General features: G+C 46.8%; 5 protein-coding genes across 5 annotated transcripts; 2 read left to right on the top strand and 3 right to left on the bottom strand.

Moving 5' to 3' along the window:
• Window positions 1-24: 24 nt before the first annotated feature.
• Window positions 25-1,899, bottom strand: N7469_009102 (uncharacterized protein; the record flags this gene model as incomplete). Its single annotated transcript, XM_056648020.1, has 4 exons — window positions 25-938; window positions 1,004-1,164; window positions 1,218-1,323; window positions 1,797-1,899. The coding sequence occupies 4 exons, from the start codon at window positions 1,897-1,899 to the stop codon at window positions 25-27; spliced, it is 1,284 nt and encodes a 427-aa protein (XP_056497785.1).
• A 529-nt stretch (window positions 1,900-2,428) lies between these two features.
• On the bottom strand, window positions 2,429-3,408 carry N7469_009101 (ankyrin repeat domain-containing protein; the record flags this gene model as incomplete). The annotated part of the gene is made up of 2 exons (XM_056648019.1): window positions 2,429-2,963; window positions 3,089-3,408. The coding sequence occupies 2 exons, from the start codon at window positions 3,406-3,408 to the stop codon at window positions 2,429-2,431; spliced, it is 855 nt and encodes a 284-aa protein (XP_056497784.1).
• A 1,018-nt stretch (window positions 3,409-4,426) lies between these two features.
• On the top strand, window positions 4,427-8,665 carry N7469_009100 (uncharacterized protein; the record flags this gene model as incomplete). Its single annotated transcript, XM_056648018.1, has 1 exon — window positions 4,427-8,665. The coding sequence occupies one exon, from the start codon at window positions 4,427-4,429 to the stop codon at window positions 8,663-8,665; it is 4,239 nt and encodes a 1,412-aa protein (XP_056497783.1).
• A 553-nt stretch (window positions 8,666-9,218) lies between these two features.
• Window positions 9,219-9,951, bottom strand: N7469_009099 (signal peptidase complex subunit 2; the record flags this gene model as incomplete). Its single annotated transcript, XM_056648017.1, has 3 exons — window positions 9,219-9,455; window positions 9,513-9,811; window positions 9,918-9,951. 3 exons carry the CDS (start codon window positions 9,949-9,951, stop codon window positions 9,219-9,221), a joined length of 570 nt encoding a protein of 189 aa, XP_056497782.1.
• Window positions 9,952-10,212: 261 nt separating this feature from the next.
• Window positions 10,213-11,257, top strand: N7469_009098 (ER membrane complex subunit EMC3; the record flags this gene model as incomplete). Its single annotated transcript, XM_056648016.1, has 5 exons — window positions 10,213-10,262; window positions 10,319-10,352; window positions 10,421-10,787; window positions 10,843-11,004; window positions 11,067-11,257. The coding sequence occupies 5 exons, from the start codon at window positions 10,213-10,215 to the stop codon at window positions 11,255-11,257; spliced, it is 804 nt and encodes a 267-aa protein (XP_056497781.1).
• Between the last annotated feature and the right edge of the window lie 155 nt (window positions 11,258-11,412).

The following is an 11,412-nucleotide window of genomic DNA, read 5'->3' as shown; positions in this document are numbered from 1 at the left end:
CTATCTCTTTGTTCACCTTCCTCTTTATACAATATCTCGCAGACTAAACGTAGCTGCATTCTTCAAAGGCGCCTCTTTTCTCTCCTTGGGCGAGATCTTATGCCAAAACTGCCACACAATCGTCGAAATAAGCGTAGTTGGTATCGCAAAAGCCCAATAAATCCAAATTTCCCCAGCGACAGAAAAGACACCATTATCATAATTGAAAAATGTCATACTGAATATCGACGAGATGAACGTTGGCGGTAGAAAGATGAAAGTTACAAACGCAAGGGTTTTCAACGCGGTACTATCAGACATCATCGCGTGGGAAATCTTCACAGATAAACTTGCGTCATGTTGAGCGACGGTGTTGAAGGCAAGTTGAATTTCATTTTGAAGACGTTTTTCGTTAGCGATTGCTCTGTGTCGAAGACTATTTAGACAACTTTGTGCAAATTCCAGTCTTGAATGGACGTCCATGAAGATTTGTTGTCGTCTGGATTCTGTCATGGTGTCTGTAGTTGAGTTATGGTTCTTCGTATTCGTGTAGCGAAGATGATGACGGAGAATTTGTTCTATATTTTGTGAAATTACGTCCAATGTTTCGGTGATGTGGACTGTATGTCTGGCTATATCGTGTAAACGACGGTAATCAGGTTGTGGTCTACCGACTGGTTTTGGTGCTTTTTCGATTGGACGGATTTGATCGCGAATTGCCCAGACGGCGCTATCTTGGAGTTGGACTATTTCGTCTAGGATATGGGCGTAGATCCAGAAGGGGTCTTTTAGGTGTGTTGGATTTGGTTCCGGGGTATGTACGATTCTTTCGGTTGGGTCGAAGAGGAGGATGGCTGTTTGGTTGGGGTTTGATTGCCATCTGGTGAAGATTCTGATTTGAGACCATTCGTAGTTGAGGTCTAGTTCTAGATGTTTGATTTCAAAGTAGGCCCATGTATCTGGATTTTTGGTTAATTTTGTAATTCTTTTGCGGAGGGGAGTTTGGTATTGGAATAATACTTACTGAGTCCGGGACCTGAGGTAGGGCTGGAGGTTGATTCGCATCCGAAGTAGCCGTTTGAGTTTTGAATTGCGTCTGTCCAGAGGGTTTGAGGCATGCAGAATGTGTTTGTGAAGATTTCACGACATTGTGGGCATTTTTGGATTATTTTGGCGCTTGCAATCCTGTCGTCTGATCAGTATGGGCATAGCCCAGGGCTGTTATCGTCGAAACTTACACGATGAAGACTTCGGTATTCTCGTATATTATCGAAGGAGACTGTCCACGATCTTTGACCCGCAGCTGCTCTGTATAGACTTCCTGCTTTTCCCAGATCTTATCCGCTAAGAAAGAGTTAGACTAGTCATCCCATCTCCATGAGGCTTGGTTTGATTCACCTGGTTTCCATTGTAGAACTGGGAAAGTCGGACACAACCCTTTACAACGAAGATCGGACATATCCAAACCAAGGAAATACTTTAAATCGAATGAACCACGGTTCTCAGCCCCGCAATCGTCTTAGGGTTTGTTGGGTCGAACTCGGATCTATACTATAAACCAGTCAAACTGATACATTAAAAATCAAAGCCAACCACTTCAAAGAAGAAGACGTTATTGTGACACCGTAAAAAGAGGGTGAAGAAGTCTGCGCTGGCAGATGTGAAGAATGGCTTGCTTGGACAATGCAATTAACCTCTTAAAATCGGAGAAAGTGGCTGTATCTTCAAAGTGCTGCGGGGCACAGCCTTGCCAGCGCATCACAGGTAAGCTTGGCGGGGCGATCATTAGGCTGTGCAACGAATGAAATATTGCATACTGGCGCCCATCTGTGTTTGTGCAGAAGGCAGCCCAGGTATAAACCCGGGTTTAATGTACTTTTTAACCGTTGAACAGAACCTCCAGTCAAGGTTGATCCACATGTTTCGAATCAATGTCAACAATCCGGAATGAAAGATACATATCATGTAGAAGGCAAAATTGATGGCTTAACGGCCCAGCGGAATTGTGACTGACTCACGGATATCTGAGGCAGTCTGGTTGACAATCAAGTCGGCGCGTGCTGAAACTCATATCTCGGCGCCTACGAGACATCCATGGAGATCAGATTGTAATGCCCTCGAGGGATACATGGTGCAAACGCTTCAGGATCTTACTTTTCACGCTTGTTCCCCCCATTGACCAACAACACTAGAGCCTCAATCCTGGTAAAGCTGGAACGAAGAAGTATTCTTACTGTTAGTAAAAGTACTGCACGTACTTCTGCACTGCTTAGAAACGCCCGGGATTTCTGTTTTTTTTTTCTCTGTGACTCATTCTAATCTCTACGCCAGCTTCAAATCATTAGTAGCACAATTGAAAGGCATCAATGTGTATTTCAAATTATGTAATATCACGGTGGCATTGTTATACAGGACGTTTTTAGGGATAGAAGATCCAAACTTAAAGTTACTAATCGACTGGTACTATTCCTCTCCAGTCATGAATAAGTTTCAATACCGCAAAATGGTTCCGAATAATAGCGTAAGATTCTGGCATATATTTCCCTCGCGCTTTGATAGTAGGATCTGCCCCATGTTCGAGTAGCCAACGAACGTCGTCGAGTCGACCAAAGAAAGCAGCGAGATGCAGTGCAGTTCCACCGTGGGGAAGAGAACTGAGCCATCCAAATTGGTTTATATCCGCACCGAGATTGAGGAGATACTCCATCATTGGAGTACGGTCGCCTTGTTCTCGCATCAAAGCATAGTGAAATACGAGGCTATCTTCAAATCTGGCACCGTGTTCTAAAAGGATGTCGATGATACCCGTGTCGCAGTCGCGACTTGCAGCTTCCAGTGCCGCACTGGAGTTAGGGGATGGTAGATCTGATGCATCTATGGAGCCTTTTTCCTTGATAGAGATGCGTGGAAGCCCTAGGTTTGGGTCTGCTCCTTGAGAAAGGTACCACTTAAGGAGTTCTGGGTTATTTTTGCTAACGACTGACCTAGTAAGGGAAGACTGTTAGCATAGAATAATTGACAGATCAATCCGCTTCATCGTCCACTTTAATGCCTTTGCTTAGTTTGACGATGTGTTTCGCGGCTTTACTATTCTGATTGTTGCACTCACATCAAAGGAACATGACCCCACGGCATAGGATTGTTCACGTCCAGTCCATGCTTTAGTAGAACTTCCCAGGCTGGCTTCGATTTAGCTGCCTGAACCGGCCATATCTGAATAATCGCTCCCTTCTCAAGAAGAAAATCCATCATTTCGGGCTGGTCGCCCTCTGCCGCCTCCTTGAGACCATGTGCCAACCACGCATCATCTGCCTGTTCAAGATTCTCTTGAACTGTTGCGAGATCCCCGTGTCGGCAAGCTTTTAAAAATAGGTCAACAGCCTGGCTATCGCGATTAGGCGGATCAAGAAATTGAAATTGGATGGTCATTGTGAAATGAAGAGGGGTAGGAAATTCCTTCGGGAAAATCTGAGGTACTTCAAGCACCGCCACTTGCGAATCGGAGAATTGGAGGTCGCAGAGTTATACTTCAAGGGTTCAACTGTGTATATGGTCTGTCCATAGTGCTAACTTTATATGGGTTAGAACTAACGCTTATCAATATCACAATTGGATTTTTACTCCAGGATCGTCCAGAATCCCCCTGAATATTTCGCCCCCAATCAAGCATCCCGTGTACAGCCTCGTCGCGTTAGCGCCCACTTTAACCTGGAAAGGATTCAAATTCAACCCGTGTGGGTCTCGGTTGTATGTAATAGATATGTACGCAGTGCAATAAAGGTTTAGACTCGCCAGATCTCAGAATGTATGATACTATGAAGGATGATAATCAGTTCGTGGAATCAAATCATAGTTTGTTGCTGGACCTCTCGAGATATTAGGGAGGCACCTTGCAGATTTTAATGCTTGGACTGTATGATCGAATAACGATTCACAAGATTTCAATACTGCTAATGGTTAGTAGCTATTATACTCTATCCATTCTTCTATTATGTAGTACTAACGTAGATTCGAAACAACTCGAATACCTAAACCAGACGCCACGAGAAAGCTTTGAAACCAGTTACTGGTATCTACAGTCTTGTTCTTGAAATTAACTGCTTGCAAGGGCCGATTTGAACCGGGGGCCAATCGATACTCTGATCCGTATAAGGGACTTTTCTGCACTAGTTCGCATCCAGTTCAGCTTTCAGCCGTTCTGGCCCCAGACTCAGCCCATTTAACTTCAAGTTGGCCCGGCTTGTCCATACCAGTTCTAGTAAAGATGAAACGGTGCACTCCATACGGAGCATACATCTTTTTTTATCACTCCGAAAAGATAGAATGAAGGCGCGGCATCTATGATTTGGCCCCAGTTGATCATGTATTAAAGCCAGCTACCTGACATTTCCTAAGCCTTCTGATCCATCAATCAGTCTATATGGAGTAGAGACCATTCGTTTTCAATATGATATTGAACGTGGAATTTCTGCTGCTGCTTTCTCTGCTGCAGGAAGCCAGTGCAGAATGGACCACAACTATCACTTCTACTCTCGTCGTCCCGAATGATCGTACTCCTTCTGTTGATTTTACTACAAAACCACCCCCAAATGACCCTCCTTCATCAAGTACACCCGTACCAACAGCCTTTGACCATGCACTCAGTCACATAGAACAGCTCACTACTGTTGTGACTGTTCCCGTTGGAAAGGTTCCCACTATCCATTTTAGTCCAATTGTCAATGCCCAGGCCCCAGACTCTTCTGGTGATCCTAAAAACACGGGTGTTGGTGGAGGTTCTGGTGCACCGGCTGATTCTACTGCAGCGGATGCTGGGACTACACCTTGCGACACTGTAACGAGTGTTCCTTCCGGGGGCCCTGATGGCACTTCAGCTAGTGACGCCTCTCCGTTGTCTCCAGATTCCTCTGGCGCAGACCCGAAAATCACAACGACATCGCAAGGTCAAGATGAGCCCGGTTCTACACCTACCCCCAACTTGACTGGGTCAAGCCAACCTGATCCTTCGCCGAATCATCCTGCTTCTTCGAAATCGAACGCCCCTTCAGGCGAACTGAATGGTTCAACGGCTCCCCCGGCCGGTACTACTGATACGGCGCCCTCGACTTCATCGAACTCCCCTCCAAATGAACCAAATAGTTCAGCAGATCCTCCAGTTGGTACTACTAATACGCCACCCACAATTTCATCGAGCTCGTCTCCAGGTGAATCGGGTGGTCAGTCAGCTCCTCCAGGTGGAACTACCGACACAGCACCTGCAACTTCATCAAATCCCCATCCAGGTGAATCCAATGGTTCAACGGGCCTTCCAATTGATACTACTGGCGCCGCACCCTCAACTTTATCAAACTCGCAGGATCAACAGTCAACGGCTCCTGGATACTCACCCAGTGGGTCTACAGGAAGCTCAACATCTAACAAGGACGGAGCAGCAGGTCATGCTACTACTTCAATGGGAGATGGGCCCAGTACTGCGCCTACTCCTAATTTGACCGAATCTAGCCAGCCCAACTCTTCACCAAGTGTTCCTGCTTCTTCAATTTCGAATGCTGCTTCAGACCAGCCGAACACCTCGACAGCTCCTCCAGCCGATACTACTGGCACGACGCCCTCAGATTCATCGAAGTCGCAAGATCAACTGTCAACCGCTCCTGAAAATTCACCTAGTGCCCCGACAGGAAGCTCAACACTTGATCAAAACAGTGCTACAACTGCAGCAGGCAATGATTCTTCTTCTCCAACGAACTCGAGTCAACAAACAACTGACGGTGGAAATGCATCCAATGGAGCAACGGAGACGTCGACTACTCCTAATGTTGAAACTACTGCTGCTACAGATACATCTGCTGCTCCAGTTAATAGCCCTGGGCAAACCTCAACGTCTCCATCGACTGATACAGCGAGCTCTGGTGAAACGGCGGCAGCTGCTGATACAACAGATGGCCCTGGCTCAACAGCACCTGAGGGCTCTCAGACGCCTACTACAGAGACGAGTATGATGACAGTCACAAACTTGGCAGGCGAAACAACTGAAACTCCTGTTGTTGTGACGACCAGCGATCCTGATGACAGTGATCCTGACGATGGAAATCCTGACGATGGAAATCCTGACGATGGAAATCCTGACGATGGAAATCCTGACGATGGCAATCCTGACGATGGGAATCCTGACGATGGGAATCCTGACGATGGCAACCCTGACGATGGGAATCCTGACGATGGGAATCCTGACGATGGCAACCCTGACGATGGGAGTCCCGACGATGGGAATCCTGACGATGGCAACCCTGACGATGGGAGTCCCGACGATGGGAGTCCCGACGATGGGAATCCTGACGATGGGGATCCTGACGATGGGGATCCTGACGATGAACCATCGACTACGGCCCCAGAAACATCGACGACTTCCAAGGATTCAACTACGACTCCAACCTCCGATGCCACAGCTACAACAAGCGAATCTACAACTTCGACAGAGACAACATCCACAAGCACTTCAACATCGACTGCCGAACCGTCACCTTATTGTTCCCCAAAGTGTGATGCATGCAGCAATGATGATGTCGTTCCTGCTGCTTTGAAGAATTATGTGTCAAACTCTAAGCGTTCCTCATCAACGTGGTTTGGGAAAGTCCGCAAGTACGGGGAGAATCTCGTGAAACGAGTGTTAGATACTCCTTCGCATGCGGATGATCTCCAATGGTTCACCAACGCAATCTCCCAGTCTACGAACCTTCACCATGGTACATCGGCACTAGGTGGGGAATCTTCTGCTTTGATGGCAGAATTGACAAATCAGCCTGCTAGCTGGAGTGTGGTGAACTTGTATGGCTGTACATCCTTGATTCTTATATCCAAGTATGGAGTCTACATGTCACACTACTGGCAGGTCCCGACTTTCGAGAACCAAATTACGAAGATAGATGCAAATGGCCAAGAATATGACACGTATGAATATAATAGTGATCTATTCCGGAACGACGTTCTGGATACCATGGCCAATGGACTCCCGATGACAAATACGATGACATTTGTTGACAAAATAACTGTCGACTTATTCACACGTGAGGATGCAGAGACCGAAGCTATCATTTTCACCCCCCAGGGGTTCAACAGTCCAGCAGTGAGGTATCCGAATCAAGTCGGATTGATAGAGGATAAAGTTAAAGAGTTGATACCTGGGACTCCAGTGCATCGGTATGCCTATTGGAACGCGGGTATGCCGGACCAAAGGATCCCCGATGAGTCGCTCGTCCAGGACATGTCATGGACCTTCGGCAAAGTGATCGTTCAATATGATCCCGACAATGGCAGAAAGACAAGGGAAGACCCTGATACTGGAGTCAAGTGTAATGCTCAGCAAGCAGCCATCCAGCTCCTTCCCGGCGATGATCCCTCAACACCTATCGTGAAGAAAGAATGGGAGGCTACATTCGAACAGCTTTCTGACTCAAATTTGGCAAGGAGAGATGGAGCTATCTGCTCTAAGGACTCCTATTCAACCGTGGAATTGACATCGCCGAGCGGAGCCCTAATCGGAGCGACTACATTCAGAACCAGTGGCTCAAAGAAGCTTACCACTACCAACAGTTCTCCGAAGCCGACAACTGGTCCAACCACTACAGCAACAGCAACCTCCTATATTTGCGGTAATACGCAGAAAGACCTTGAGGGCAATATGGGTGCGTACTGCCAATGCTCAACGCCAACGGGTAGTTCAAGCAGCTACGCTGTTGTTTCTCTTCCATATACCATGGGATCAGTCACAGTCAGTGAACAATGTTATGAGATCACAATCATGCCAACTCCTACCCCGACTCCGACGACTTCTACAACTACAGGTCCTCCAGTCCTCGTGACCGATTATACATCGGTAGATATCGGGAATGGTGATATCTGGGTTTATCCCACTGGAGAGCAATATATTGAGACAAACAACCCGGGCGTTGAGGACTTCACTGCCCTCACTCTGACGAGTGGAGTTGGAACAGCTACACGGGAGGTTATCAACGATTTTGTTTCTACCAATGGCGAAACAACATACTACTACGCTGAAGCCACCGGCAATGGCGATGGAGATGTTGCACCTGTGGGTGAACCAACATCTACATATGTTTACACGCCTGCACCTATTCCGACCCCAACTGAAGATATGTGGAATGTACCAGGATGTGCTATTATGGATGGGGTCCAAGGTGTCTGCTGGAGTAAATGTGACCCAGACACTAATGAACTTGTTGGGTCTGTGTGGCGGGAGGATGATCCATGGTGCTGGCTTATGTCTGAGGAAGATGACATGGGAGTTTTCTGTGACTCTGCCGACGATGATAAGTGTACCACGGACCTTAAGTGTCAGCCTGATACTTGGCCTAAAGGTGGATGCTCAACTGGCAAGGTGGACGCTGTGGGTGGTCCGATTGACACCTACGCGTCCCCGGCTTGTGGCGTCTTCTTGGAGACGCAGGGGCAGTGCTGGAGTCTGTGTGATAACTATACCAACTCCCCTCTGGAAGGCCCATGGAGTGAGGGCAACGATTGGTGCTGGCTGGCCGATGATGATGATTCTATGGTCTGGTGCAAGGAGGATTCGAAGTGTTCTGATCTTAAGAATTGTCGCTCTACTGATTCGGATCATGGAGGGTGCAGCAGTGATGGTAGCCCAGATCCGGTCAGTGGTTCCCTATAATGTTATTGTACTACTTGTAAAGGGATTTGGGGGACTATGTACAGTTGTATAGTAATCTCTTGAGGACTATATGCCTTGATCGACTGATAAAAGTCAAATATCCAAGTTGGATATTTGACTTTTATCAGTCGCAGCAGTTACTATTATACCTCGCAGCTTTTGCATCTTCGAATATCTTACAAATGAATTCAAATTTTGTGTTAAAATCAGCAAATGCTGTTGCCGTAACCCATTCGCTAGTGTTGATATGGTATAAGCTTATGAAGTCTGCAGAAAGAAGAAATTTGTGGTACCATAATGCTCCATGGTATAGCCATTTGATGAAAATAGCTGCTCAATGAACGTTCACTGTTGTATATTGGTCATAAGTCCATGAGTAGACTAGGCATTTGCGATTGAATGGTTCAATTGATACAATGGTAGTGGAGCATAAAACATTGAAATTGCGCTTTTCCAAATAAAATAACATGCAGATACCGCTGAAGATGCACCATTCTTCCCAACAACTCAACCCCTACCAAAGACTTGCATTATCAAATTACTAGCAATACTCCTAGGAGTCCTTGGCAGCCTTCTTCTCATTTTCCTTGGCAGCAAGTCTCAAGATATCAATTTCGCTCGACAACCAGTGACGGAATGGCTCGGGGTGAAAGACTCCCTCGGCAGTAAACCAGGTGGTGAAAGGTGCCTCGCAATGCTTATCCTGTAGCACCTTTCCTGTGGGAGACTTGTATTGTACGCGTACTTTATACAAAGAGCTGAACTTCTTTGCAGATGAGGAAACAGTAATCTACCAAGTGTCTGTCAGTATCCGAGTCACATATATAGAGGAGCAAGAAACACTTACAGTTTCTCCAGTCTTGCGTTTCCCAGCGAAGACTTCACCAGCCTCGACAGCCCAGATCCAAAAGGTCAGGAGGCTGTTAAGAGTAAAGTATGTAACAACAGCAGCAATAATCCAAGGCGACTTGGTTGCCTCCCATCCTAATTTCCTGTCTGCATAGAACGTGAATGCTGCGATTGCAATTGCGCTATACCCCAGGGCGAAGCGAATGTTGCTCTTGGTGTGATCGACTTTGAATGCGTATGGAGCTGGAAGTGTGCACAAATAGGGGAGGAGAGCATCATCGCTTGTTGACTTGAGGTCTAATTGAGGTAAATTAGTCAATATTCCTTTGCTACTGTGCCTCCAAGGGAACATCCTCTCATAAACAAAGGCAACGTATGAAAGTAGATCGAGGGGCTAACGAACCATTTGTAGAGTAGACAGGCACTTTAGATGCCATGGTGTAGCCTAGTTTATATTATTTGAGAGTAATTTTGTAAATCGACCGTGTTTGTTTTGAAGTTCCAAGCTGATCAAATGTTGAAGTGTTGGAGGACACAGTTGCGAGTTGGAGGAAGTTGGAGCTCGCGACGGACCAATCGGCGCGTGACTTTCCTTTCCTTCCGAACTTCTTCCCGCAACTCTCAACTCCCCTCGTCTTCAATCAACCTCACTCACTCCACTCCACTCCCGAATTCACGGGGTTTGTTTCGTTTTCATCATGGCAGTTCAAGGAGTGGAACAGACCATCCTGCGGGATCCGGCTCTTTTGTGAGAAAATACTTTCCAAGCGACGGCAGAGTAGCTTTCAGCTGACCATCATTTAGCTATTGGATTCTCTTCCCAATCTCGGTGGTGATGGTATGATTGCATTCTCCCACTCTGAGTTAACAATTGAGGTAGTCTTTATATTAATACAGGAAGAATAGATTCTTACCGGAATCCTGCGTCATTATGCCACCGTGCTCATGAACACACCTCCAAGATCCCCCTCCACTCTCGCCGAATCGCGCGAACGACATGCCCTTCTTCGCGGCGTCAATCTCCGTAACCATGCCATTGCTGTTCTGGACCAAGAATCCTTCGAAGCCCGCAAGAACTACCTCGTCACTGGTTTCCGCAATGGCTCCTTTTTGAAGGATCCCAATAACCGTGGTCAGCCGCCGGCCAATCCGATGACCGATCCCCAGGGCATGGAAGCTATGATGGGCATGTTGAAGGGAAACATGATGATGATGATTCCTCAAACCTTGATCATGAGCTGGATCAATGCTTTCTTCTCTGGCTTCGTGATCCGTAAGCTATTTCTTGCGAATATCGACCTTGCGCGGTCTGCTAATCAACGCTATAGTCAAACTGCCCTTCCCTCTGACTATCCGATTCAAGTCGATGCTTCAGTCTGGTGTTATGACCCGTGATCTCGATGTGAGATGGGTATCGAGTCTATCATGGTATTTCCTGAACTTGATGGGTCTTCAGTCCGTCTTTGGCTTTATATTGGGCAGTGACAATGGTATGCTGTTTCTCAACCCATGAGCTTTCTTCAATTCTGGACCACTGCTAATTGCGTTGTAGCTGCCAACCAAATGGCCCAGCAGATGGGCATGGCCAATCCCGCAGCCATGATGAACCCCATGCAGCCTGGCCAGGACCCTGACAAGCTCTTCCTTGCCGAGGCTGAGAATCTGGAGGTGATGGAGCACTTCTGCATCTTGGATGGAGTGGAGGAAAGAGTGCTGCGTAACTTTGCACCCGAGATCAACTGATTATCTAGAATAGCCCACATAATGTGATAATTCAAAGCTGGATGTTGGCGTGTATATACTTTTGAGAATCACAATTTGAATGTTCTACGCCAAAGCTCTCCTCGAAGAAGCTTCCTACTCTACTTTATACTATGTCGTTGTAATACCGGAAATCA

This window comes from Penicillium citrinum (genome assembly GCF_028827155.1).
Source record: "Penicillium citrinum strain IBT 23319 chromosome Unknown utg000008l:1.0-2707905.0:1.0-2709502.0, whole genome shotgun sequence".
In the NCBI taxonomy this organism is placed as follows: domain Eukaryota; kingdom Fungi; phylum Ascomycota; class Eurotiomycetes; order Eurotiales; family Aspergillaceae; genus Penicillium; species Penicillium citrinum.
Note: the sequence above shows the minus strand (reverse complement) of the source record. Positions and strands in the feature narration are given on the sequence as shown.